This window comes from Gadus macrocephalus, chromosome 20, assembly GCF_031168955.1.
Source record: "Gadus macrocephalus chromosome 20, ASM3116895v1".
NCBI classification, from domain to species: Eukaryota; Metazoa; Chordata; class Actinopteri; order Gadiformes; family Gadidae; genus Gadus; species Gadus macrocephalus.
This window is the reverse complement of record NC_082401.1, coordinates 18731451-18759063: the sequence shown is the minus strand read 5'-3', so window position 1 is coordinate 18759063 and position 27613 is coordinate 18731451. Positions and strand designations below refer to the sequence as shown.

General features: G+C 42.9%; 2 protein-coding genes across 4 annotated transcripts; both read left to right on the top strand.

The window, feature by feature from the left end:
• The first annotated feature begins 375 nt into the window (after positions 1–375).
• LOC132448676 (pyridoxal kinase-like) lies at positions 376–8422 on the top strand. The gene is made up of 11 exons (XM_060040152.1): positions 376–684; positions 1160–1214; positions 2933–3037; positions 4223–4306; positions 5046–5080; positions 5331–5416; positions 5613–5658; positions 5928–6039; positions 6331–6467; positions 6930–6996; positions 7350–8422. Exons 1-11 carry the CDS (start codon positions 604–606, stop codon positions 7460–7462), a joined length of 921 nt encoding a protein of 306 aa, XP_059896135.1. The 5' UTR covers positions 376–603; the 3' UTR covers positions 7463–8422.
• Positions 8423–9289: 867 nt separating this feature from the next.
• agpat3 (1-acylglycerol-3-phosphate O-acyltransferase 3) lies at positions 9290–26349 on the top strand. Of its 3 annotated transcripts, none has more exons than XM_060040149.1 (10): positions 9290–9548; positions 15850–15907; positions 16028–16262; positions 17868–18037; positions 18541–18702; positions 19639–19792; positions 21448–21550; positions 22406–22481; positions 23035–23233; positions 23714–26349. In XM_060040149.1, exons 3-10 carry the CDS (start codon positions 16085–16087, stop codon positions 23803–23805), a joined length of 1134 nt encoding a protein of 377 aa, XP_059896132.1. In that variant the 5' UTR covers positions 9290–9548; positions 15850–15907; positions 16028–16084; the 3' UTR covers positions 23806–26349. The 3 variants fall into 3 exon arrangements, with proteins under 3 accessions (XP_059896132.1, XP_059896133.1, XP_059896134.1); XM_060040150.1 differs by lacking the exon at positions 9290–9548 and adding an exon at positions 10561–10651; XM_060040151.1 differs by lacking the exon at positions 9290–9548 and adding an exon at positions 13095–13593.
• The last annotated feature ends 1264 nt before the right edge of the window (positions 26350–27613 follow it).

The window sequence follows — 27613 nt, the reverse complement described above, 5'->3', positions numbered from 1 at the left end:
ATATTTGTAAATCAACCATTTAAGAAACAGACCGACGAAAGACCAATAAATAATGTGACTCGAGGTAGTCATTCTTTTTCGGGGCTCAAGTGTGCATTTCCGAATGGGCAAATGAGCCTACGCTACACATACAACTAGAATATAAAATACCAGAAACGCGGCCTGACTTCGTCAGGACCTGTCAATGATCGTCACTATCTCGTTCATACAATTGCATGACCTTTACTGACTGAATGGATCTTCTAATCGTATCTCTTTAATGATTTATTAAACCCCGTCACGAAACAGGTCTGTATTTATAACAGATTACCACAATGACTGATACATATATATACTATATATAATCGGGAGAGTAAAAGATTTCCGCCATAGACGTTCTGGTCGTCTAGCAGTAGTGATCATCACGAGGTGCCCATGCATTTGCCTGCACAGAATAACCTGAGGGAGCACGTCTTACTTCGATGAAGGGTTCGCTTCACTAAAAAGTTTTTGCATGCGGGAGCACCTGCTGCATGCCACACTTATCGCGATATCGCAAACCGTTGTTATTGCTTTGGCGTGGTTTTTCAATTTGACGTTACCTTTTTATGTTTAATTTGCGAGATGGAGTGCCGTGTCCTGTCTATTCAGAGTCACGTGGTCCGGGGATACGTAGGGAACAAATCGGCTTCATTCCCGTTGCAGGTAAGAATCGTTTTACCCTCTATTTACCTTTGTATACCGTTTGATCACCCGCTTTGTGTATGCATGCTTTCAGCGACAACTCGGCCAATGGGAGATTATGTGAGACTAAAGTACCGTGACATCCCGAATCCCTCCCCGAGTCTTATTAAACACGATATCCTTTTATTCTATATAAACAGTACTTGATAAGCAAGTTAAAAGAAGTAATAAGATCCTCTGGTGCCAAAACATCGAAGGGAATTTGAAATTCACAATAGTGGCAAAACGTCTCCACTCAAACATGTCTAAAGGTCATTATAGATCAGCATTGTGTTTGACGTATGTTCACACATCTATAACATCAAGAATGGCCAGTGTGTCCTGAGTGAAAAGCTGATCTTCTTGCTTCTTAAGTCTAACACGATGGGCAATTTGGCTTCGTGACTTCTCTGATTACTCTTTCAGTGGCTCATTGTTATTTCCCTTTCTTTCCCAGGTTCTTGGGTTTGAAGTTGACTCGATCAACTCAGTGCAGTTCTCCAATCACACAGGTTTGTTACAACCCCTTTAATTGCCCTCATGCAATGCTATTGCTCTTTGTTGTAACTCAGCAATATACTATACACACCCACACACACACTCAAATCATAAACGTGTTATCGTGGATTTTACCATCTAGGTCTTAGGCGGTTTACAGTCATGTCCGTGCCATACATGTTCTCTCCTGAGAACCTCCTCTCCTCCTTTCCCAAAGGCCCCCCACTCCCTGAACTAGATATATGAGTTGTTTATGGCCAATAGGGACTCACAATAGGTCCAGAACATGATTGATAATTTCTTAAAGCTAGGGTGTGCCATTTATTGGAGCCTGTTCTAGGCGTTTTCTGGTTTCTCCAAATTGCCTCCCCAAATTGTGTAAGAATGTTATTACACAGCTGTAACCATGTGTTGAAATGCACGTTCGGTCATGCATTCCTTGAACTTTGAGCTTTAATCTCACTCCAGTACTTCATGAACTTTGCCTTGCCTACGGAGATAGTGACCCTCTTGAGACCATCTAGGTCTCAAGGTTCGCAACTTGAGACCGACAAGGCTAAAGAAGTAAGATAAGAAGGTCATAGAATGCAATCATTATTTATCTCTGTGGTACAATGCCACTGTCCTTTGTATAAGTCAGAGGATTTATCTGTCACATGCACGGTTCAACAAAGGGTAATTCTGAACAATGAAATTCGATTGGACATGCAAGCACCAAATATGTAGAAAGAGGTATCCGAGTAATAAGGTCCAAAATAGCACGGAGGGGAGATGGCAGACAAAGTTCTCCGCTGTCTTCCCCCCCCACCCTTTGGAGGGTCTTTCCATCAGCAATTTAGTATCAATACCATACATTAGCGAAGCCAGAAAGGATGCTCTTAATGGTGCCCCTTCAGAAGTGGGAGAGGGTTTTGGCAGATATGCCAAACTTCATGTAGAGGCGCTTTTCTGGGCTGTTGTAGTCTCATCCGTCCACATGGTTGATGGGTACATTCACAGAATTACCATGTGTCTGTCTACCCATCTACTGCGTTTAATGTTTAAACGCACAGACATACATGGTTTGACTATAAGGACACATTAAACTGGGCTGGTTAAGAATTTCCTAATTATTTCTTCTCTCCCCCCCCTTATCCTTCTGCCAACACACATACACGTCGTACACAAACACGTACACACACACACACACACACACACACACACACACACACACACACACACACACACACACACACACACACACACACACACACACACACACACACACTCTTTTGTTCCTCCCTGTCTCTCAACATGGGGCCCGCTGCAAAGGGGCCCTCAGTGAAGCCTTAATAGAATGCTTGTGCTCTGGTACTGCTCAACACACTGGCTGTTTCTCTTTCACCCTCTCTCCCAAACTCGAATGACCCTGTTTCAGTGGAGAGAACCTGCTGTGGTGAAGGTTAAACACAAACCGTAGGGGGGAGAGAGAAAGCCAGAGAGGTTTCTTTTGGAGAACGAAAACAACTTTTGTTTAAAATACATGTATTCAGTGTTGAAATTAATATAGTTTTCATGGTGATTATAGCCAAAGAATGTGAGTGATATGTTATCCACATTTTCAGCATCTGTGTAAAGATGGCTTTACCTGGAACTTATCTTGTGCTATTTATTTACATAGGAATGTCATACAATTGTTTTTTCTATCCTGAATGGATTTTCGAATCTTGGCTTTGATCTCTGCATGTTCTAGGTTACGCCCACTGGAAAGGACAAGTGCTAACAGCAGAGGAGCTCAACGTGCTATATGAGGGCATCAAACTCAACAATGTCAATCACTATGACTACGTGCTCACCGGTGAGTCCCCACATTGAGGCAGGTAAAGGCAGGAGAAATATGTCCCAGGAGATGAAAACAAAAAGCCTATTATGAACATAGAATAAGGAATCTCCATGAATCTTATGCCTATATTATTTATATTCTGCATATTAAATACGATGTGAAATGGCACTGTAATATCATGCCTATACCTGTAATCAATGTTGTTGGAATGTGCTTGATCCTTTTGTGTTTAATTGGGTCTTGCAAAAGTAGCAAAACCAGTTTATTTCTGTGTCCTTTTTTTAACATAAAGCTCAACAAAGGCAATGTCTTTCACCCATTGCCTTATATGGGTTCGTTATTTACTGCATATTTAGTTAAGAAACTGACTCTTATTGAGTTATTACCAATGATGCCATTATGTATTGGCTGCTGCACACATAATTTGATTTCCTAGCGTCACAAATAGTAAACGCCAGAAAAGACACTGTTGCTGCATGTCATTTGATTCAGCATCTTGAATCTGCAGAAACTGTTTTTTTATTATTTGCTGACTCTGTATGTTAACTTGCCGGTCTCAAAAGCTAACACCACCTTTGTACTTTGTACTATCCTACATAATGTACAATAATATCTGTGCACATAATCGAGAGAAAAAGCCTCTTCACACAATTGTACAGCTGTAGAGAGAGAGACAACTGTTCCAGGAGGACAGAGGAACTCTAAACCGTCTCATTTATAATTCTAATACTTTTTTGGGCTACATTTTAACGAGCAGTGTCAACAGTCCACAGGGATGTTTTGCTTTGGATTTTAGGATAAGGAAAAACGACTGCCAACCATTCATACACACATCCACACACCGACAGTGTCAACACTGTCTTGTTGACCGTGTCAACCTTGCGAGGCGACAGCCAGCTCATCTGGAGAAGTCAGGGTTGGGTGTCTTGCTCAGGGAAACTTTCCTATTGCAAGTCATCCTGCTCTGCCTCCTGGGTTACTGCCCTCCCTTTCACTATGAAATGACAGTTTATATTTCCTGTTGAGAAATAGTAGTTTCTCAATAGTTTCCACTTTCTCAAGTGGTCCTAATTTGGATTTTGATTGACATTGTAAGTTTTAATATATTTAAAATGTTCAACTAACTCTGTTTAAGGATGTGAAGGCTAGATTGGATTGTTGGATGGACGGTCATGTAATATCCTCTTCTCTCTCCTCCAGGCTACAGCAGGGATGTTTCCTTCCTGGAGATGGTGGTCGACATTGTTGCAGAGCTGAAGAAAGCCAATCCCAGTTTGGTGTACGGTCAGTGTTAAACCCTTGTAGCGACTATGTGAAACAAACTAAAAGTCGCTGAGAGGCTGAAGTTGGGTTGCTTCTCTTTCTGACGCACTACCAAAAACAATTAGCTGATATCCGAAAAATTCAGTGAACCAACTTGTTTTATGAAAAGTATGGACTTATTAGAACGTCCACAAGGTATAATCCAAAGTAATTACAACTATCCAAATAATGTGGTGGTCAGCAAAATATAAGGCGACCCATTCACCCTCTCAACCTCCACACAGGTGTTCAAGTGCTTAAGATAAGATAGGATATGAATTACTTTATTGTCCACCTTGGTGGAAATCTGTCTTCGGCTTCCCATGGAACCCACGTACACACATAACATGTTGAACAACATAGCAATGGAACATACAATTACGTATCACAAAAAGATGCAAATGACCATTAGCAGCAAATAAGTTAAATAAATACTATTTAATATTAACTAAGTGTCACCGCCCATATCCCTGTCACCCAGCTCTCAATCCAACCCGATCACACAATAATAAATAACATTACGAATAACAATATCACAAATATAAACCATCACAAAGCTTATAGTATTAAAATTAAATAATTCCTGGCTCCTACCCCCTGTTCTATAAATCCTTGTATTGAGACCAGTTAAATGATATCATGGAGTGTTTAAAAGTTTGAATGTCCTTGAATTTTTTTAATGTTATTATTAAACTAAACTTTTGAAATGTTCTTCCCTCAGTTTGTGATCCAGTTATGGGGGACCACGGAGCTATGGTGTGTATCTAGCATTTTCCTATATCTTTATCCCTCTATTTCACTATTTATTCCTTGGAATTATTGTCATAAAAATTACAGCAAATCTATGCTGTAAATGAGGCAGTATATTCTGTTTTATAAAACAACAAACTCGTTTGTTTTTATATTGCGCAATCTTATGAATGAGGCTCAAATAAAGGTTGAGTATTTGAATTGGAAAATGTCTGAGTGGCAATTGGATAAGAAAGTGTTCTTCCTGCTGTTTTAGTATGTTCCTGAGATGCTACTGCCTGTGTACAGAGACAAAGTGGTACCCGTTGCCAACATCCTCACACCTAACCAGTTTGAGGCAGAGTGAGTACCATAATTGCAAGAGACGTATGAACTTAGCAGGCAAACACTTTTACCCAGGAGATGGGCCAAGACCCCACTTAGGAAAGTGCCTCCCAAGATCTGTCCAAAATTCTTTTATTTTACGAGGCACTTTGCTGCAGAGAAGCTGCATTTTGCTTAGTTGTTTTATTTTTTGTTGTTAACTTGCCTCTCTTAGGTTGTTAACGGGAAGGAAGATGAAAACGGAAAAGGATGCTGTTGAGGTGAGTATTAATACGTTACCTTTGGTTTTGATGGTGGTGGTAAAGTGCCTGTCTTAATAGTTCAGGGTGTTTACATAACTGAGAACCGAGTCTGTCCTAATTTTTATGGTATAATGGGAAAATGGATGAAGTTATGAAAAGCTCTCTAGGAATGAAAAAGTAATCTCCAATCCCAGCAGGGGAATATGACCTATTCCAGTTTCTGTGCAGTAGTTCCAAGAAGGAATAGAAATAATCCTCTAATATATACTTCCCATCCCCTACCCCAGATCATGGACCTGCTTCATAAGATGGGACCAGAGACGGTGGTTCTCACCAGCACAGACCTGCACTCAAAGCTGGGGGACCCGTACCTGGTGGTACTTGGTAGTCAGAGGATAGGTAAATTACAGATGCTAACTTTAAGGCTACAGGAATCCAGGTCAATTGCTCAGACTCCGCAGCAGCCTATAGGAATCTTGTATTAAATCTAAAAAAGCCTTACTTTTTGAGTGTAGGCGGACTTTGGATTTTTTTTTTTTAAAGGAATTACTGCATACAACACACGCACAGCCTCATTACGGTGGACAGCGGATATATCTACAGTACGGCACCATGCAAGACTGCCGTTTAAAGCAATGTCTGGCCACCAATTCAGTGTTCTGGTCTACTTTTCCCCCAATCATGCTCTAGTGAAACCGGACGGGAGCAGCAGCAGCCAGAAGATTCGGATGGACATCCCCAAAGTGGATGCAGTGTTTGTGGGAACGGGCGACCTGTTTGCAGCCATGCTCCTGGCCTGGACCCACCACCACCCCAAGGACCTGAAGGTAGGCCACTGAACGGGCACCCCCTGTGTGGCCCTAAAATCACATCTACAGTACAGCGTCCGTTTGAAATATAGCCCGACCTGAGCAAAAGATTGGGAGCGATATTCAGGGTTGCCACTCCCCCTGTATATATTATAAAGAATATGGGTGATTTTAAGTGAAACAGGATAAAGCATAGGAATTTTTGGTTGTATTCTGGAAAAGTCAGCTGTGACAATACAATGAAATCAAGCTCTAGAGAATGTTACATTGATTTAAGATTTGGATGTACGGTAATATTTGAATAATGTTTAATATATATTAATGTATTTGTAATAATCACGTATTTGTTAAATAGGGGAATTTACTTTGTTGAGGAGGACTTTTGAATTACAAAGTATCTTGAAAGTCAAATGGAAAACAGACTTATTACAAACACACAAGTCATTACAACATCCATTTTTTCATCACCTCTTTCTGAAGGCGGCCTGTGAGAAAACGGTCTCCTTAATGCATCACGTCATTAAAAGGACCATTACCTACGCCAACGGTAATGTGTGTGTGTGTGTGTGTGTGTGTGTGTGTGTGTGTGTGTGTGTGTGTGTGTGTGTGTGTGTGTGTGTGTGTGTGTGTGTGTGTGTGTGTGTGTGTGTGTGTGTGATATATCTGTCTGTTTTGTATGAGAACATGCCCATGGAAAACTTTCATTCTGCCTTGAGGTATTACTAACGTTTACATGAAGCTATTTGCTCAATGACCACAACACTGTCTAAATGCTAATACAGATTGCCTTGAACAATTGGTAATGTTATTTCATAGGCAAACGGTTTGGTTCCAGGGCAGAAAAGGTTGGATGTGTTTCGCAATCAACTTGTCGGTTTTTTATCGGTTTGATTATTGTAGAGATGGCTGGCCCTGGGAAGAAACCCAGCCCTGCCCAGCTGGAGCTTCGGATGGTCCAGAGCAAGAAGGACATTGAAGATCCGGCCCTCGTAGTGGAGGCTACAGTTTTATAAAATAGAAAAAGCCGTCAAGAAGGATGTTCACGCACCATTACGGTTGTGTCGGTTCAGAAAACTGGATTTACTGCTGACTGATTGGGACACACACACACACACACACACACACACACACACACACACACACACACACACACACACACACACACACACACACACACACACACACACACACACACACACACACACACACACACACACACACACACACACACACAGATCTCTACATGTTGGAACTGTTACGCCTTATACGTTTACTTCAAGAGCACAACAATGTTTTCATGAGGTAAGCAGGATTCGAAGTGTGTTGTACGTTTCCCACAAACGCACCCTGTTTCGTAACACACTAATTCAATTTAGAAATGACGATAGAGATTACATGTGCTTGTAATAATTTTATCACCACACCCCTAGTCTTTCTTTACGTCTTCCAAATCGTTGGCTGTATCGGTATGATTGTTGATCCTATGGCAGAACTGTTTACGGTGAATGATCATTAATAATCCTATTTCAGTTCAATTTTAGGGCACAATAGTATTTTTGTAACTAAAATTGTTTATAAAGGTGGAAAATAGATAATGCCTATGCTTTGGTTTTACAATAACTCCATCGAGTTGTCCCTTCTCCATTTGTATGCAATGATTTCTACAATGTCGGATAAACTTGTCAAATGTTAAGATGTCTTAATAGTTGGAAATGGAATTTTGCACAGATATTCTAGAAGATATGAATTATGCTGTCGGTTTTAATTTTTTAACTAGAAAAAATAATTATTGACTGCGTGAAAGGCCATGTGTAATGCTCTCAAACTGGCTTAGTGAGGAACTACAGTTGTAATGAATGATTTTGAATGCAAATATACTGTGCACCAAATGTAGAAGTGCCAAACCATGAGTTGCTGCTCTAATACATGAGTCAAGATGATTATAAAGTAATAAACTAATGTTTAATTTATAATTTTTCTGTCCGTCATTGTTTGTTGTATCCAATGTTGCCTTGTTGTTATCTTTTTGTGTATACTTGTTCATACTTTCTATTTGCTGTCTGCTTACATCATACAACATATTTTGTTGCTTTTCTGTTGTTTTAATAAAACGTATCGTATAGTTGGTAGAATGAGCAAGGGCAGGATCCAGCCTAATTTTACTAGCACTAATGACTTCTAAACGACTGCTGTCATTGGTGTACTGACTGCTAGGGTTTGGCTTAGGAAAGAGGAGAGGGACAATATATGCTATAACATGTAGTTTATATTTGGCATTGGATATTGCAAAAAGCATATGTCTGAATCGTTGCAGATATGGCGTGGGGTTATATAGTCGCAGCAAACATGAAAACTGCTCTGGTGTTAACTCGCCAGCAGAGGGCGAATGAAATTCAATCCTATGGGATCGTCTGTCTGTCTATAGTCTGTTTAAGTATGGACGGTGCAATTATTATTTAGAAAAATAATATTGGATTAAAAAACACCCGTCCTATTAATCTTGTAAAATTAAAGCATAAGTCTATACCTACAGACCAGGACAGCTATTGGCAACAAGATTGACTCTCTTAAAAACACTGTAACCTATACTAACTTCATTAAATAAATAAACGAAAAAAGTAAAAAAAAATACATTGTTGACTTAATTCAAGTTTAGTATGGGACCCTATTCAGAGTTCTTGACCATGCTATTAACTATTAAGCAGGTGGTCAAATAATTGATGGGAAAGGCCGAAGGCCACTTCCTTCCCTACCTGCTGGTCTGTTCACGGTGTTATCTTATCTCCGTATTAAATTTCATGCCATAACAGCCTGGATATCACACCGGAGTTGCTCTAAAAAGTTGCTAAACGTTATCGAATGAATGAGGGGCGGACCGGATGTTGTCCGTCTTCTCTGATTCGCTTTGGGGGCAGTATGGTGTTGTAAGCGGCAAACATAGCACATAGCACTATAAACACTGAATTTGGTTTGAATGTCCGAATTGGGACATAGCCACGTTAAGACCCCTGGCCTGAAGGAAAGAGCCTAGCGCCAGACCGTGTATATTCCTAAGCAGAGGCTGGAGCGACTCGTCCCACTCTCTGACGGATACTGAAGGTAAGCGACGCTGTTGCTGGGTCCTCACGGTCAGCTAACCGCTGAGCTAACCGGCCTTGCTGCATGCTTTTCTACAAACGCAGGGTGTCTCGTTCGAATATTGCGATGTAGACGTATGTGTTGTCCAGAACAACGGTTTGACACAAACTAGTCAGTGTGTTGAACTGAGGAGAATCCCCTTTAAATTAAATGTATTGGACAGCATCAATCGTGTTAGCCCGGCTAACCCATCTTAGCCCTGGCGTCCTGTGCACCAGCTGCAGTCCTACAACAGGCATTCACCTTTTATATATACCAGTAAAGACTGTGACAAAGGATGACCTCTCTCTCTCCAATCACTTATTGAAGCCCGCTTGCTTCTATGTTGGTTTATTCAAATTTGTTCAACCAATCTGCATGAACCATGCATGTATCGGGTGAAGAAAGTTGCTACCGCGGTTGCTACTTGCTTATGCTACTTCCGATATTCTTGAAGATGGATGCTCTGGAGTGTTTTTTTTAAAGTTGAAGTTGAGGCATTTTTTGAATTGGCATATTTGTCCAAATGAAACATCGAAATATGTAACAACTAAAATTCACTTGAAGCAACAAAAAGTGATAATTGACGTGTGAATAAACTGCACAGGACGCAGGTGTTCGGGGCTGTCTTGGGTCCTCTCGTCGGGTTTGACCATACAGTATGGGACACGTATTATTATTTTTTGATATTATTTTTTACAATTGCGGTACTCCTAATCCTTGATCCCTATTTAATGACATGACTTGCTGACAGTTTGCAGTAACACTGGGTGATTTATGTAATGCGAGGAAGTGATTAAGAAACATAAAATGGCACTGTGGGGTAAAGAAGCATGTGCATTGAGATATAATTTGAAAATGGACTACGGCACCATATCAGATTTCTTATTAACTTATTGCAATAATAAAGAGCATGGCTTTCCCTGCACCCCCGGCGGCATATGCGCTGGTTGGCCGAGGCTTGACGTGCACAGTGTCGCACCACCGGCGGGTTACTACAGTTCACTAACGTCTGCTGTTCTTTGGCCAAGGTTAACTTTGCTCTAGTTTGAACCAGCATTGCTGTATGTGCGATTAACACAGAGGCAAGTATAATGACCGATCTGTGCTTAATCAATGGGGGGTTATTTCAGTAGTAAATGGTTTAATTATTAAGCATTTCTTTGTAAAATAGGAAAAAATATATATTTGGTGTATTATTATTTTGTATAGCATCGTGTATTTTCGACCAATATTGCCTTGTTTATTGTGTGGTGCTGCAGATACTAGTTCTGTACTATGTATGTATTTGTAAGATATCCAGATTTTGGACATATACGATAATGTTCACCTAGGGGGTGAGGGGGGACGGTTGGTCTGGTAAGGGTACAAAGCAATGTCTTGTCCATGAGGCTCTAGTGCCCTCGGTGATCATGAAAAGGGGCTTGGACTTAGAATGTCTGCTCTGTGTTGATATGTTGGAACTAATCATTTTAGCCTCCTAACAAGCAGCCAATGCTCGTTGAATGTAGGCTTATTTTTTTTAAGCACATGGTTTTTGATTATCTGTTGTTTCAACTAGGCATCTTATGGCAAGTTTATTTGAATAGCACCATTCTTACACAAGACCATTCATAGTGCTTTACAAAGGAAGAAATCTGTTAATCTTAGAACTAACATTAAGCTAGTATGTCAAAGGTTATCTTCATTCATTTATGATGATTATGAAACGGCCTGTTCCCTCGAAGACTGCTTATCTTAAGCGGAACAGTTAAAAGCCGTTGGGGTCCAAGAGATGACTAATGTACTTTTTTTTGTTGCAACAATAGTTGGCAGAACTTCAATGTGTGTTTAACCATATTCCCCCGCTTACTTATATTTGTGATAGACATTCTAAACAGCTTTAGCCTAATTCTTGTTCAGCAATGCTATCTGAATCGTGTGATTTGTTTTAATGGAATGTGCCACCTGTGTATATTGCTGAATTATATTACATCACTGGTGTATATGATTTATGCTTATGCTTACCCAGGTGACACGTTTGTAATATTGAGTCCCTTGGGTAAAAACACTTAAGACAGTGGGCATTATGTGGAATATAAATAGTATCCATTTATTGACAGTTTTGTAGCTTACAAAGTGGATAATGAAACATAAAACATACGTGTTTTTTTTAATATTTTAAATGGATTTTACAAATGTCCTCCTCCACTAAAAGGAATAACCCATTGAAACTGAATTAACCTTGGCTGACGCCAAAAAAAGAAATGGGTCTAGGTAGGAGGTTTCCAACACCTCCAACAAAGGGAACCAAAATGACCCTGGCCTGACTTTGTATTTGTCAGACCTTTTAAGAAACGAGCAATATTGCTTTAATGCTTTTAGTGGATTGATGCAAGTAAGGACAACAAGCCAACATACCTTTTTCGAAGGCAAAAAAAGATGAGAACAATGAAAGATATGTGAGCTGTCAAAAACTGTAATGCTGACTATTTCAAAATTATTTGTTCTCCGCTCTCATATCGTCATATGCTAAATTCATCTTGGAACTATGGAAATAGGCTTACATGAAGAGTAATGAGGAACCCTATATTCTACAGAACGGGTCTCTTCTATATCAACCTGCACTGTCCAAGCATTCAAATTAGCCATTGACGGAGGGCTAGCGTCACCAGCATATCACCGGCGGCCCCCCGGTGCATTCCCACATGGGACTTGTAGTCTAAATGACCTTGACAGTCACAATGCATTTCCATCTGCATTCTTACAGGGCCTCAAGGCCTAGCAAGTAGCAATGCTTCCTCTGGCCTTTGATGTGGCTTAGAAAGATACCTTGACCCACTGGATATTCCTAATACCTTTTGACAAGCCATGACACTCGGCTTGACTGAATCAAACTGGACATTGGTCCTGTTTTGTTAGACTCCCAAAAACCCATTTTATGGATTTGGACTTCAGCTTGCATGACGGACCAACTCTGAGGAAAACTTTGTAGGAGAAGCCTTGATTGTTGAATGTTAATTCTGGAGCTCTTGATAATCACTTTAAGGGTGAAATTTCAAGGGATTATCAATAAAAAGTACTGGTTTTGTTTGATGCAGTCCACCTCAGAGAAAAAAATACAAATACTTAAAGTGCACCTATTTTTTCTTTTTTATGACCTATAAACGTTGTTATAATGATTTATAGTCATATTTAACCATACTGAAGTGTCAAATAATGACGTACATGCATTTAGACGTATTCCCTGCTGACTGTCTGGGGTGGCTGTGAAGAGCGCTAAACACTAGGGTTGCCATTCCCTTGTTGAAATTTCCGGGATTTATCGACGTAGAACAATCCGGGTTTTCCATGTATAGCAGAGATGGATTGTGATAGCCGTTTTCATCTTATTTTCTACCTGGTAGTCATAGGTGCCGCCACGCTGACTCCGCCCTTGTACTGGAGGGTCCAGCCCTCTTGGTCAACGGTAATGAAGGGTGACATATCCAGGGTGCCTGTACCTTGCTAATCAGGCCTAATCTCATCCTCTGGATTAGTGGAAGGGAATGCATGGAAGATACCGCTTACAATTCCAAAAGCAAGCTAACACCTATCCACCAAACGGTGTTTTGTGGACTCTATTGAAGGGCCTACACTGAGTTATTTGTTCTATTTCCCGTGTAAAATTGGGGCGGCCGTGTTTTTGGATTATTCCCCCACCTGCGCTCTTAACCTGCCGTCTGGGATCGTGGCGTTCCCAAATCCACTCCTGTGCTGATTGAGCACTTCCACCACTGGGATCTTACCTCGTTCTTGCTGTCATCATCATAATCTCGCCCTCCCGGTTTCCTTCTGTGAGATTAACATGGCCGCGAAGCAGGACAGACTGTGACTTTTCCTCGTACCGTTCCCCCGTTTTGTCGCTTGATCTATTTAATCAAGTTTTCCCGTGATTCGAGGTTGGTATACTATACAGAGCCAAAATGCTGAACCAGAGTGCTGTGATGATCTTCACTGGGATCTGTGGGGCATTGGTGGTAATGGCCATTGCCTACTACGTCTACTGGTAAGCATAAAGGAAGAGGTGGTTTGGCCTCCTACCAAAGGCCTGGGTACCGCTTTTCAATTGAAATTCTGAAGATTGCTTGTTTTTTATGTATTAAATGTGGCCTGTCAAGCTACCTTTTTATAACCCGTGACAACTCCTTCGCTTGGTGTTTTCACGAAGGAGCTGTTTATTAAGGCAGTCGATTAATATTTTCTTTTAAATTACCTAATTTGGAAACTCCAACGGTGTCGCTGCCAAAACTGTGCAAGAACAGTGAATGCCTGGTTCTCCCTGCTATGACCGCTTCAGCCTTATCAGTGCTGTAAGCCACACTAGACAATGCTACATGGGATTGGTTGCTATGGACGCTGTATCCATGTGATGTGGAACAGAACCAGCTGTCTCCTCTTTAAGAAGCTTTCAACCTCTCTGCGTCTCTTATCTTCCCTTTTAGACTGAGCACAGAGACATAAATTGTGAAAAAAAAGATTCCGAGCGCTTGCTCGACTAGTCTTCAGCTGCCTGCCATCTTTTAGCTCCCTGTCAAAACGTTAGCATCTAGCTTTGCAGGGTTTGGCACGCTGCTAGGCCTTGGGCATGCAATTTCTTGTCTCAATCCTAAATCTTCTAACATTTGTATTTGTCCTTCTTGTGACACAGGCATTGTCAGTGCATGTGACATCTTTTTTTTTTCTTCAGATACTGGCTTCTATTGAATAACTTGCATAGGGACAAGATCCTCCTTTAGGGATATTCTCCTAGTTTTGCCTCAAGGAATTATTGAAGTACGTTCTTTGTAACATTATATAGCTTTGGATAGTTTACCTTTTTTAGATCTTCAAGTGGGTGGATCTGAATCTGTCTCTAGTCCTCCCACTGTGTCTCGGCCTATAAATTGCCTTCGCTGAAACATGATGCTTTAAAGAGTAACGACACTAGGTCCAACTTTGCATGCTTGGTGAACCCACCTGTCCGCGGCACAATAGAAACACACCCTCGTAAAAATAACACTTGCAAAGAAGCAAACCGCTCATGCTCAATTAAAAGGAATTCATTTAGGACTAAGAATTACAAACTTCCTTTTTGACACATTCGTTTTTATAATCTCCTTCAATGCAGGCCGTATATTTATTGGATATGTTTTGATCAGTTATTTTCCAGTGTATGCCAGAATGAAAATAAACATCTGCTGCTTGGATTAGGGCATGCGTATTAGACCAGATAGCTATACGATTAGTACTACTGAGTAGCTAAACTTTAAGTATTGCTCATCCTCTACAATGGAATTATTATTATTCTTTGAAACATTACCAGGATCAAGATTAAAATATGGGTTGAACACCACCCTCCCTATCCCAGGGTGCTCTTTTCTCTACGAGGCGGTAGGACTTCACAATTAATTACATATTCATCGAGCTCACGATTTTGGCCTCTGATGCATACATCTAATTTAATACACACGGGCCGTCATGTACAAATCTCAGCACAAACAATTGCTCAGCTCAACACAATAGCTGCCAGGTAATCAATATAATTTGTCATTATCTTGCAGTCCTAGAAGTCAAGCAGCATGGGTCTTGGTCTTGCATGCTACCACAGTTTGAAAGTTTCCCTGCAGACCAGTGCAGGTTGATGGGGTCACTTGCTGGTTGATGGTGACCGCAGGGCCTGTGCTGCAGTCGGACAAGGGAGGAAATCAAATAATAACTAAACGGATGGATGTCCCTGTTATGGGCTTGGAAGGGAATATAATGAGGGGGTAAGAAAGGCGATTGATCACCAGCGGGAGGGGGACGTATCAAGAACTCAGTCAACTGGATTGCTATGGTTTCACCTGCGGCAGTGGTGGAGATCTTGTGGCGTTATTAATGTGCGTGCCGTGGGTGTATTCTTAAGTGCTACATTGAGCCGCGGCGCTGAAGAAGGTGCAGAGTTTCATGTTTTGATCTGCTATGAAATGTTTTATCATACTAGGCCAATTCAAATGCACGGTTTTTCCCTGGCTTTTCCTTCGGTTGCTAGATGCTTCCACTATGGTCTCCCTCCACGCATTATTTTCTAAAGGGGAAACCTGTACAAATGTTTTGCAATTTTCATAATTTGTATCACACTGTCGTCAGGTTCTTTTTGTAGTAGAAACTGTGTGTGTTTTACCGACAATGTAGTCACGGTATAGAAGAAGAGGGAAGGGATTTAGCTTGCAGGGGTTTCTTGTGTAATATTTGCTCTTCACATACCGTACAGCTAACCTGTCTCCCCTTTTTCTGTCCCCAGGTCTGTACTACTGTCCGAAGGCCCCTGCAAGCGAGGATTATAAAACGACCCCACCGTGGTGAGTTGTAGTTTACTATTACTTTTGGATCCATGCACAAATCTCTCGTCTGGGGTCCAACATTCTGTGTCTCTCTGTCCCTCTCTGTCTCACTCTGTGCATGTGTGTTTCGACGTGCAGGTCGGCCGGCAGAGTGTGTAGAGAGGAGCCGAGCTGGGCTCCCTGGGCTCCACCACCATGGGTCTGCTAACCTACCTGAAGAGCCTCTTCATCCTGCAGCTGCTGATGGGCTTCGTGTTCGTCGTGAGCGGCCTCATCATCAACTTCATCCAGCTCTGCACCTGTGTCCTCTGGCCCTTCAACAAGCAGCTGTACCGCCGGATCAACTGCCGGCTCTCCTATTCTCTCTGGAGCCGTGAGTGTCCGCCGCCTCACCCACACACACACGTCTGGAGGGGGGGGGGGCATGGGAGGCATGGGAGGCATGCACCCTGCAGGGTACTTGGAAAGTTATTTGAGGCCAATGCGACGAGCCGCCTATCGGAACAGGTCTGTTCTTCGAGTCGCACCGCAGGGTAATATCTGCGTTTTTTTTCCGCTGCGATGGCAGTTGGTTTTAGGTGTCTTGAATGTTATAACATTACGTATAGTAACGAGATTGTGTTCTGATGAAAATAACTTCCTTAAACAAGAGCTTATGTCAACTACGTACATTTCATTGGCACTCTGTATGGGCTAATGCATGCACTTCAATATTTAAAGTCAGTGTTGACAGTCAGTAAGTGGTAGGGCTGTCACTTTTTATTCGAAGTTCGAATATTCGTTCGAAGGTGGGGTGAAAAGTTCGAATTCGAAGTGTAATTCTCCATTCGAACTGTAAAAATGCGCTATAAAGAAGAGAGCGGCGAGTGGCTTCTCCTCAATAAAGCGGCCCTCCTGGATCCCCGCTTCTCCCGGTTAGTCCACCTTTCCCCTGCACAGAAACATCTCGTGACTGAAAGCCTCTCACACGAGCTCACTGAAACGGAGACCGACACTGATCGCACACGACAGGGAGAAAAGTCCGCTGCTGCGCTGGGCGCGATGGGCAGCCTGTTTGGGGACTTATACAGCACGGCTGACACAAGCAGCTGCAACGGTAACGGAGAGCTGCGAGACTACTTGTAATTTTCTTTCCGTAAGGAATAAAAAGAGCAGCATGACGTGTTGGAGGTCGGCCTCCCAGATTGTTCGTTTATATATGCTGTGTGTGCCATGGACGACATGCGCTCCGCATATCGCGCTCCGTGCAGTTATTGTTAATGTGTAAAAGACAGCCGCACTTGTGTGTCGGAGCTTCCTCTTGTTGTGTTTACAAATGTGTTATCAAAGATGTTTTTATCCTGTGCTGTTATGAATTCAGTAGGTATACGTGAGGTATACGAGAGCAACATAAAAAATCAAGACTGTTGTCGTGTTCTATGGGGGGGGGGGGTCGAATGTATTCGAATGTATTCGAATTAATTATGGACATTCGAAATTCGTTCGAATTTCATTTTTGGAAAAAGTGACAGCCCTAGTAAGTGGTACATTTATTTAAAGTCTTCCAACTGTAAGGGCCATGATTGGTGTACTCTATAACCTGTGGGTTCGGTGTGCTGAATAAATGTCATCTTGGCCAACAGCAGCCCTGCTCATGATCTATGGAAGATAGGCCTTACTAGATGGATTTCTATGAGTATTTTTAGATTTTGCAGATCACTTCAGGTCACCACTTAGTAAGGATAACAACGTGGTTTAGCACAAGAAAGAAACTCATCTTCTGCTTTATATGGAACCTTCTTCTGCTTTAGCTGGCCAAAACATGATTACATCTATCACCAGGGCACCCGCTGAAGCTGCTATATTCGTGCCTCATGATCATGGTCCTCAAGTAGAACTTTCTGAAAAACCTCTTGAGTCGAGTTGTACTCGTACAAACAGTAATCATGGCTAGCCCTCAAACAAGGTGTAATGACGCTTTCATCTTGCCCCGCCTCAGAGCTGGTGATGCTTCTGGAGTGGTGGTCAGGCACGGATTGCACGCTCTACACAGACCAGGCCACGGTGGACTCATTCGGCAAAGAGCACGCCATCATCATCCTCAACCACAACTACGAGATCGACTTCCTCTGTGGCTGGACCATGTGTGAGAGATATGGCATCCTAGGGGTGAGTGTACACTGTGTCTCTCCCCCCCCCAGGTCTAGTTTGCCTGATAATTAGTGCTGTCAGTTAAACGCGTTATTAACGGCGTTAACGCAAATCAATTTTAACAGCGTTCATTTTTTTATCGCGCGATAAATGCAATTTTTATTTTTTTTCTTTGGCTCAAAACAAAGAAGCAGTAGCCTGACTGCTATGTTCAAGGCAGTATGTTTGTATGTTCATCGTTTAATTGCAATATAGGCTTCTTTTTTTTGTATCGTCCTGTTTTGATCAGTATATGCCAATGTTGTTATCAATAAAAAAACATTTGCACTGGCACTACTGATAATAAATCCCACCTATATACCCTTTTCAAAGGAAGAATGTGAATTGGACTTCACATCTTTTTGAAGTGGCTGGATGAGTTCAAGACTTGGCTGTGTACATAAGTGTACATGTAATTTATTTCAAACGAAAACTACTGAAGATGAAATGGCATTAATTTGTGTTTTTTATCTGACACGCAGAGTTCAAAGGTGTTGGCCAAACACGAGCTACTGAAGGTGCCTCTGATTGGCTGGACCTGGTACTTCCTGGAGATCGTCTTCTGCAAGAGGAGGTGGGAGGAGGACCGGGACACGGTCTTCAAGGGTCTGGACGCGTTGAAGGACTACCCAGAGTTTATGTGGGTAGGTACATGGACGTCTGATGAAAGAAAAAGGTTCTTTCTGAAATATGAAGTTGTTTACTTTCTCACGTAGTTAGGTTTAGGACATGGTTAGGGTATCCACGCCAAAGAAAAACGTAGGCTATGAAAAGGGTGGGTTTCGGTGGATTGACGCAAAGGATTCTCTTTCCATTGAACATGTTTGAACAACATTCGGAGGAACCCGTTTTTTTTTTTTACACCTCCGTCCTTATAGTAACCACCAGCTGTATTCAAAACGACTCGGCAGGAGGCAAACTGTTTATTTTGCCTTCAGGACATGCACAAACTGCAGGGTTCGGGCCAGTGCATATTTCATCTCGTGCACTTCAAAAAAAATTGGTTTTCCTGCTGTGCTTTGATATGGTAAAAAAAAGACCTCAGATGAAAGATAAGGTCAGGAGAACGGACCTACAGAGCATCTCTTTGGTTGACCGTGTGTCCCAGTATTAGGGTTTTATATTTGTATTAACATAAAAGCAAGTCTCTGGATGTTTCTAGGTCAGTAGGGCTCCTGTATTCACTTCTAACCCACTCCCTAGAGGTGTGCAAGACCCATCGGGTCATTTTGTACATTTTCTGTAAAAGATGTCTTGTCTCCTCGCTCTCGGTTCTGGCCTGCCTTGTGGAGATTAGGCAAATCGCTGGTTGATCTGATTACCAGGCCCCAAAGTCGTACATCAAGTCACGTCGCAGTGACATGGCTTTCGAGGGCAGCCCGAGCTATTTACGACACGCTTTATCTCCAAGACGATGACTTAGTTACAACAGACGGTTTTGTTAAGGCTCTATTAAGTATTGTGTAATTGATCGTTGGTAAAGCTTGTTTAGGGGGCACTGGGGAAACAGCGAAAGCAAGCCAGTGATGTCTCTGTCTGGCCGTCTATTTATTCCAAGTCTTTTTATTCCCTTTTGGTAGTTCCTGCTGTACTGCGAGGGGACCCGCTTCACAGAGAAGAAGCATGAGATCAGCATGCAGGTGGCAGAGAGCAAAGGACTGCCCCGACTCAAGTACCACCTCCTCCCCCGAACCAAAGGCTTCACTACCACCCTGCAGTGTCTCAAGGGCACAGGTGAGACACATACGCACACAAGTACATGTGAATATAAACGAAAGCCCCTAACCTTTGTTGTGCTGGCTTGAATTTGTCATTTTAAAGCCGCATTCAAACCAAAAGCAAAGCGCAGTTTCATTTTGCGTCACACGTGTGAGTTTGACGGTGTCAACCGCAAGCATAAAGAGGCTTATCTCGCGTAAACACCAGTGCTGCTTTTCACCAGTCATGGCCGAGATGGACACTACTCAGCTCTGTACTTGTGCCCAAAGCCGTCGGGTGTAGGTTCAAAACACTGTCGGGAGGCCGACACGACCCGGTGAATGGTACCTTCGTCTCCAGAAGCCGCGCCTGGATGACGACCGCTTTGGTTATTCAATCATGACTTCAGGATGTGACGGTGGCTGAGAGAACCAACGCTGACTGGCTTTCATGAAGCGGCTTCCTGGGAATTCTGCTTCAATGTTTTTAACGGATTTGTGTCGTTCAAACCGGCGGAAGGCCCGGCCAGAATGTGCCGTCCCATCGCGACTATGAATTAAATTTGTATGTAATCGCGTAGCGTAAGAAAATTAATATTTAATAAGTGTGAACGCACCCTTTTAGGCCTCGGATAATCTTTTTTTCCGAATGAATATTTAAATATTCTTAGAAAGAAGTCCTAGTTCGGTTACCACAGAGCTTTAATGTAGCCTCCAATTTTCCGAAGTCACTAGTTCCATAGTATGAGAGTAGCCAAACTTGAATTTAGCGAACGCTTTTATCCAATGCGACTTACATTTGTCAGAAGAAAGAGAAACAATATATTGCTGTTGGTTCAGTAAAAATATTCATAAAAACAGGTGCTAAGTACATATGATTACTTGGTTAACCAATTTCCTGTAAATACAACAAAAGGATAAGATGCTACACAATGCTATGTACTAAGGGCCTACTTCCAATCCTCACAAATTAAATGAGTGGTTTGAATGCTGTGTTAAGGTTCTGATTGGTTTGCACGGCGGTACTGATACTATTCACACCACACGGGATTGCTGGTGACTGATCACCATTAAAGGAAAATTCATCGCTAGAAATAGCCTCTGGTTTCCTGGTGTCCGCATTTAAACATTGAAATAGCTGCTAAATAAGTCAATTAGCAAAGCCTTTCTAAAACCTTTTTAATTAACTCTCGCCTCAACCTCTTATTTCTATGGCCGCAACTGCCTAGTGGGAGTGCCCCCATCGAAGACCGACTCTTGGGCCAAACCTCAAGTATTTAATAATATTAGTCACCAGTTACTATAATATCTCTCCCTCGCTCTAGCCTGTTCTCAAACTGGAGGGCAGGTGTCAAAAGTGCTACTGAAGTACTCGTAACTCGAATAATGTTTGAGAATCCAAACACAAACTAACAAAGGATAACTCTGTCAAGTGTTGTATACATTTTAATGTTATCCATGGGATACTTGGACTAAATGTAACATCCTGCTACATGCGGTTTTCGAATATGCATGCGCAATTACACTAAACAATTTTTGAATAATAAATATTTTTTTCATGAATGAACATTCAAATCCCCAGAGATTTGAATGCCTAGTATTTGGATATTGGGGCTTAGATGTTGGCTCTACTCATTCCCATTGAGATGTCCCATGATGTATTAACCCTGTTGCATCCCTTGTTGTTCCCAGTTTCTGCCGTCTACGATGTGACACTCAACTTCAAAGACCAGCAGACACCAACTCTGCTGGGCATCGTGCAGGGCAAGAAGTACAAAGCTGACTTGAAGATCAAGTGAGTCCAGCCTTCTCCCCCCCCCCCCCCCCCCCCCCCCTTGTGTTCTGCTTGAACGATTAAGACTTGGTCGTCAAGTGGTCGGTGTCAGGATGATGCATTAGTCTGCCAAAGCCCCCTCCCAAAGCCCATCTCATGTAGGGTTGCGTCCGATGGACATTATGCATAGTATGCCCCTTGAAGGCCAACAGCTCCGCAGGAAGGGGCTCTGAATCTTGGCTTGTGTTCTAACACTCTTCAGGCCTCAACGGGCTTGAGGTCGTTAGTAATGTGAAAGCCAGGGCCAGTTCCCCTCTCCCACCTCCCCTCTGAAAAGAGGCCTGAGGCAGGGAACAAGATGGAGGTGGGCCACAGGTGAAATTCAGGATTTAGTTGGCAAGCCGACGACATTTCGTACATTTCATTCCCCCTAAGAGCATTTCATTCCCTCTAAGAGCATATAGGAATTGCAGCTACTCAATCAAATAAAGTCGACTCGAAAATGATAAACGTGCATTTTATTTTTTTTTTATTTTTTTTTTAATGAATCAAATAAGCTGCATTTGATTGGGAGCAGCCAAAAACCTGGTTAAGAATATCAAGTTTCCCTGGTGCCCGCCCGTCTAGCAAAGGCACGAGCTTGGTCAGGACTGTGCTAGAGACTAGGTAAAAGTTCACTGCAGCAAATAGACTTAATAGCAGGGCTCCCTGGTGGAGCTGTGGTGGCCAATAGGTTTTGTGGCGGCCTCCAGTGGTCAGAATGGCTATTACGGACTCTTCCACACGCTCAGCAGTTCTACTGTGGTCTTCTCTTGCTCTCCCCTTTTTAGCTGACATATTCTCTTTCTCTTTCTCTCTCTTTCCCATCAACTCCAGGCGATTCCCTGTGGAAGAGATCCCAGAGGATGAGAAAGAGTGTGCCAGCTGGCTGCATAAGCTCTATCAGGAAAAGGTAAGGTCACATGGTGTTAAAGGGACCCAACAAGGAAGTTGGTCCACATTTGATTTCAAGCCGTCAGCGCTTTCTTTTATTACTTAACCCCCCCCCCCCCCCCCCCCTTTTTAGTACGGCCAGAAATTAAGGCTCTCACTGCTGTTAAGAAATGTGTCTTATATTTTTCCTGTTATCAGCTAATTAGTGTGGCAGATGGTAATGCATCACAGACACTGCCACGCTCTCAGTTCCGCTGACTTTGGGTATCTCGTGGGGGGGGCAGAGGAGCATGCTGGCATTTAGCTGTTCGCTAGGGCCTGGAGTTGGCATTCATGCAATCACGGAGATGTTCATCGCCGTTTGACATTTAAAATCTAAGCAATTATTTAAACAGCAGGCACGGGTCTGCTGTGATGCCTTACGCTGGCGCAAACACTTGAGGGGACCTCCCATAAGGAGCATGTCGCCACGTATACCAAGATAATGACGCAGGACTTAAAAGTGGTGTAGTAGCCCTTTTCTAGAAGTGTGGCGTTTCTTTGCTAATAAACTCTGTGCTGTCCCGGCGCAGGACGCCCTCCAAGAGCACTACCACAAGGAGGGCAGCTTCCCCGGGCCCACCATCATCCCTCCCCGACGCCTGTGGACGCTCCTCAACTTCCTGTTCTGGGCCACCCTGCTGCTCTCGCCCCTCATCAACTTCGCCTACGGCGTGGCAGTCAGCGGCTCGCCCCTCCTCATCATCGGCTTCCTCCTCTTCCTCATCGGAGGTAGGTGCCCGGCTCACGGCTTCAACAACACCCCCGTGCAGCTGGGGGGGGGGGGGTCTTTCAACGTGGCGTCCATTCTACATTGCCGCCATGTCAATGGCTAGGTTAGAGTGTTGCAATGAGTCGCAGTCTCAAATTCAACTCGGGCTTCCCCGGGTTGCAGGCGCGTGTTGCAACAATACTGTACACCAGTAGTGGGATTATGCTGCCTGATGCTGTACATATTCATGCGTTCCATTTAACTGTATCTCAGATGACTGTCTCAACACATGCCGCTCGTGTCTTGTGCCGACTGTTTGGGGTGTTATTAATCTCTGCATGGCAAAACGGACAAAGCGTCTTCACAACTTGAGCTCTCGCCACTGTCTGACCTGCACTCGTGTTCCTCTAATCTTTCCTTATGTCGTCCCCCCCCCCCCTCATTCTTCTGCACATTCTCTCTCCCTCTCACTCTCTCTCGTCCTCTCTGCCTCTCCGCAGCCTCCATCGCTATCCGTCGTCTCATCGGTGTCACCGAGGTGAACAAGACGGGCTCCAGTTACGGCAACCCGGAGGCCAAGAAGCAAAACTAAAGCTCTTCATCCCCCTGGCCTCCCCTCCTTCCACCCCCCCCCCCCCCTCTGGGCCCGCCCCCTCTGGCCCCGCCCATCCCCCCCTCTCTGCACCCAGTACACCGGAGTCCTCCCACCACCTCTGTTCTCCCTCGGGATGGGGCACTAAGGCTCAAACTAATGAATCAAATAAAAATCAAAAGTTTTAAATAATAAATAATGTTAAATGACTTACATGAGACACGATAGAGGGAGAGAGAGAGATAGGGAGGGGGAGAGAAAGAGAGAATTTAGACTGTTGACCTAGCTTCTCTGGAGTAGACGACGCAGGGATTAATAATAATCCCTTTAAGGACACACTCAAGAACGGGGGTGGGGGAGTGCTTGTACGCCCCCTCCCCCGCCCCTCTCCCCTGAACGCCCCACCCACCCGAGTCGTGGGCGGCCAATCCGTTTGCGCCGTTTCACCAGGCGCTCCACCTCCACCACAACACCACGTCTGACGCCCCTCGCCCAACCTCGCCAGGAAGAAGGAAAGAACGACTTATCTTGGTGTCCCCAGGACATTCACCCTTCTGTTGTTGTTCTGTTCCTCATCCCAGCACACGGTTGAAGTTTTCCTGGTATCGTTTCGCTAACTGCGATGAGTAAAGGGCCTCAGTCCCCCTGAGGGCTCGGCCCGGTTCCCCTTGTTGTGGTTGCGTCATGTGCGGGTATTTTATCAACCGTTAGGAACTCGGAACAGGCTCTGAGGTCTCTGGGGACCAGAGAAGGAAGCAGTTTTCAATAATGACGATAATGAATAAAGTATCCCGACAAGTAGTCAGTGGGCTTTCATTGGTAGTCACTGAGAACCATTTCTCATTTCCATTTGGCTATTCCCTCTCGACCTTGAAAAGCAATTGCATAAAGTGATTGCTCTTCATCCACCTGGTTTCAGCCCCAACCACGTCGAAATCTTGGTAAGATCTTTCAGCACTTGATTTATGTTGTCAGCAGTGTACTGGCAAGTGATACAATCTAATTGTAACATGTCATATGTAAGATAAAAAATCTTTATTGACATAAAATGTAAATGTATCTTTGGTATTCTGGCAACACATTAATATCTGTAAAATAAACAGTTCACGGTATAAAATAGCTACAACAGACCACAAACAGCATGGAATTGACAGTGAAGAGCAACACAGCAGCAAACTACATGATAAAATACATTTTCAGCAGCAGCAGTGTTCATGGGAGGGGGATGTTAGTTGATTATTTTACTATAGGTTCTGGAGTTGCCATTTTTTTGGTCTCCGGTGTTCTGGCTGGCCTGGGTGACAACCTCAGCTCCTTCATGTGTCTAACTGAGCAGTTCCCATACAAGGAGACCATTTTAAAGGTGAGACCACCGGCCTGTGTCCTGTTGACCCTAGGCTGCTGGCATTGAAGACCCCAGGTTCCTGCAATATATCTGCAAGAATAATATTCAAACCTTGCCTTAATTCAAGCTGGTTATGCAAAGGAGTGCTTATTTATCTTTGTCAACCCCTTATTTTCGTTCAATCAAGGGGTATATCTTTCTTTACCCACCGCAGCGATGTGTTGATCATTAGGGGGTCAGAGCATTGACTAATAATTGACTGCTGTTTTGTTTGAATAGGTAACTTAGCGCTGCTCAGTAGTTAAATGAAAGCTGCATTTCATTTTATACCGTGCTATATGCAGCTCTATATATTACTGTTTTGTGTCCAATATCTCACTAAAAAAGCTCTCCGGCCGCTTCTGAAAACAAGTTTTAAGGCAGGTTTGAACTGTGACTAAATCGAGTTGCTGAACCCTACATGATCCGACCTCTTTGTCAAGTGACCACAGCGATTAGTTATAGGCTCTGGAGCCGCCATAGCCTTGTGTTCAGAAGAAGAGACGTTATTGGAGTCATACAAGCCTCGATATTATTCAGTGCTGTTTTTTTTTTATGCTTTCTGACGGCCAGACATTGAGCAGGGACATGGAGATGTAACGGGGAAGATGTTTTAATACATTTCAAATCGGGATTGACAACCCGCTGCTTGATTCTGAAGTTTCTATAGAAACTCCCGCCATACATTCCTCCTCCACCATCAGTACCACCACACACACGCACCGGTCCGCTGTTCGCAACTTGCAATCAGAACATATTCAACGTAACTTATTTGCATCAATTGAAAAGAATCAACCCTAAGAACTCATGGAGGTTTAAGTCGAGAATTCACTATTCCCTATTTTCCATCCCATTAAGCCAGCAAATTTGTGCGGTCCTGCCCCTCTTGCAGGTCTTCGATAGCTTTGTACAGTAGAGAGGGAAAGAATTAGACATTCGCTGGAGGGGTTTAATTTTGTACTGAAAGGGGGGGAATCCACGCCTAACTTAATATTTTTGTGTTCAGATTTCTTGAAAAGAAAAGCACTGCGATCCAACGTTGAATCTCGAAAGTACCGGTAGTTACTTTAGTGGCACCTCTTGAGTCTTTCTTTCTTTTTTAAAGTCAAATTTGTATGGGTTTTATTTGATTAACTAAAATATTAAATAATTAAATCACATGATTCTCATGGCATCATTTGGGGTTCTATGCGTTTTCAACTATGAAAAGGTGCTTCCTTTTGAACAAAGAAAAATACAGCACTGTTTAAAATGAATTCGACTCAACTTTTCCTAACAGACGTCATTGCGCGACGGCGAGTATTGCTGACCTCTAGCGTCTCTAGCGTTGAACTACAGTTTTCCGAAGTTGGACTACAACAAGCGCTCTTTCGATCCATGCGTTCTTGTATGGATTTCAATCAGGTTGTCGCCAACAGTGAGAATCACTTTGGGCGGACTTGGCCAACGGGAATATTTTAGGCCACTTGAATCCCAATTCACATGAGAAAAAAAAGAGGCTCAACTTATTTTGAAGTTTAAATTAACTGCCCCCAAATGTGAAAGGAAATTTTCTCTGCAAAAAAAGAGAATCCGTAGAGGCCCCCGGTTTTTTGCTGATTACTTTTTTCTTTTCTAGTTTGGGACAGACCGTATAACGGTTGGCACACAGGAAGCGGAAGGGTCAAAAGTCAAAATTAAAATAGTCAAAAGTAACGCTTTGTAAGCTATGTTATTATAGTAAACTAAAGAAAAAATATATTCTAGCTCTGAACATTTTCTTTTCTCAACCGATTTTTTTTTAATAATACATAGCCATAATAACTGGTTGCTAGGAAGAACAAGCATTTTGTCAATGCAAGCACATTGGTGACTTGTAACTTCAGATTAAGATAACTGTAACTAGTCGTTTTGACATGTAACCAAGGGTAGTACTGCTACTCTTTAATCATAATTTAATTTATATTTTAGTGTCGTAACATTTATAATTCTTGGCTATGTGTAAACTCAACCAGCAGAGGTCACCAGCTAACCACTTCCCAGGCGCCCATTTTGAACATTCCACAATGCCTTTCAATTAGACAAAATAGTATTAAAAGTTGAATATTATGAAAAATATATAAATCACATCACTACCTAGCTTGCTTACTAATAATATAAGAAGAAGAATCACAACACCACCCCAGAGTGCCCCTTTTTCCACTTGAGGTGCTAACTTGCAGAGGCGTGACCGGAGGGCCATTCAGGTAAACAAACGTTAAGCAGACTACACCTCAGCAGATGATAATATTCATTAAACTGAACTCGTTCACATTCTGCACTGCTCACGGGTGAGGCTGAGAATATTTTTAAACGGGGACAAGTCTTCAGGTATTATACTGGAGTCCTCTTTATTATCACTGAAACCCTCAAGCACTATCCTTGGGTCAAGCCTGAAATGTTGTG

Excerpts from the sequence above, each read along its gene's own strand:
- LOC132448676 (XM_060040152.1), top strand. The coding sequence starts at position 604 with ATGGAGTGCCGTGTCCTGTCTATTCAGAGTCACGTGGTCCGGGGATAC. Across the intron at positions 3,038-4,222 it reads CTATGACTACGTGCTCACCG|GCTACAGCAGGGATGTTTCC; the intron begins GTGAGTCCCCAC and ends TCTCTCCTCCAG. Across the intron at positions 4,307-5,045 it reads CAATCCCAGTTTGGTGTACG|TTTGTGATCCAGTTATGGGG; the intron begins GTCAGTGTTAAA and ends TTCTTCCCTCAG.
- agpat3 (XM_060040149.1), top strand. The coding sequence starts at position 16,085 with ATGGGTCTGCTAACCTACCTGAAGAGCCTCTTCATCCTGCAGCTGCTG. Across the intron at positions 18,038-18,540 it reads AGAGATATGGCATCCTAGGG|AGTTCAAAGGTGTTGGCCAA; the intron begins GTGAGTGTACAC and ends TCTGACACGCAG. Across the intron at positions 22,482-23,034 it reads ATAAGCTCTATCAGGAAAAG|GACGCCCTCCAAGAGCACTA; the intron begins GTAAGGTCACAT and ends GTCCCGGCGCAG.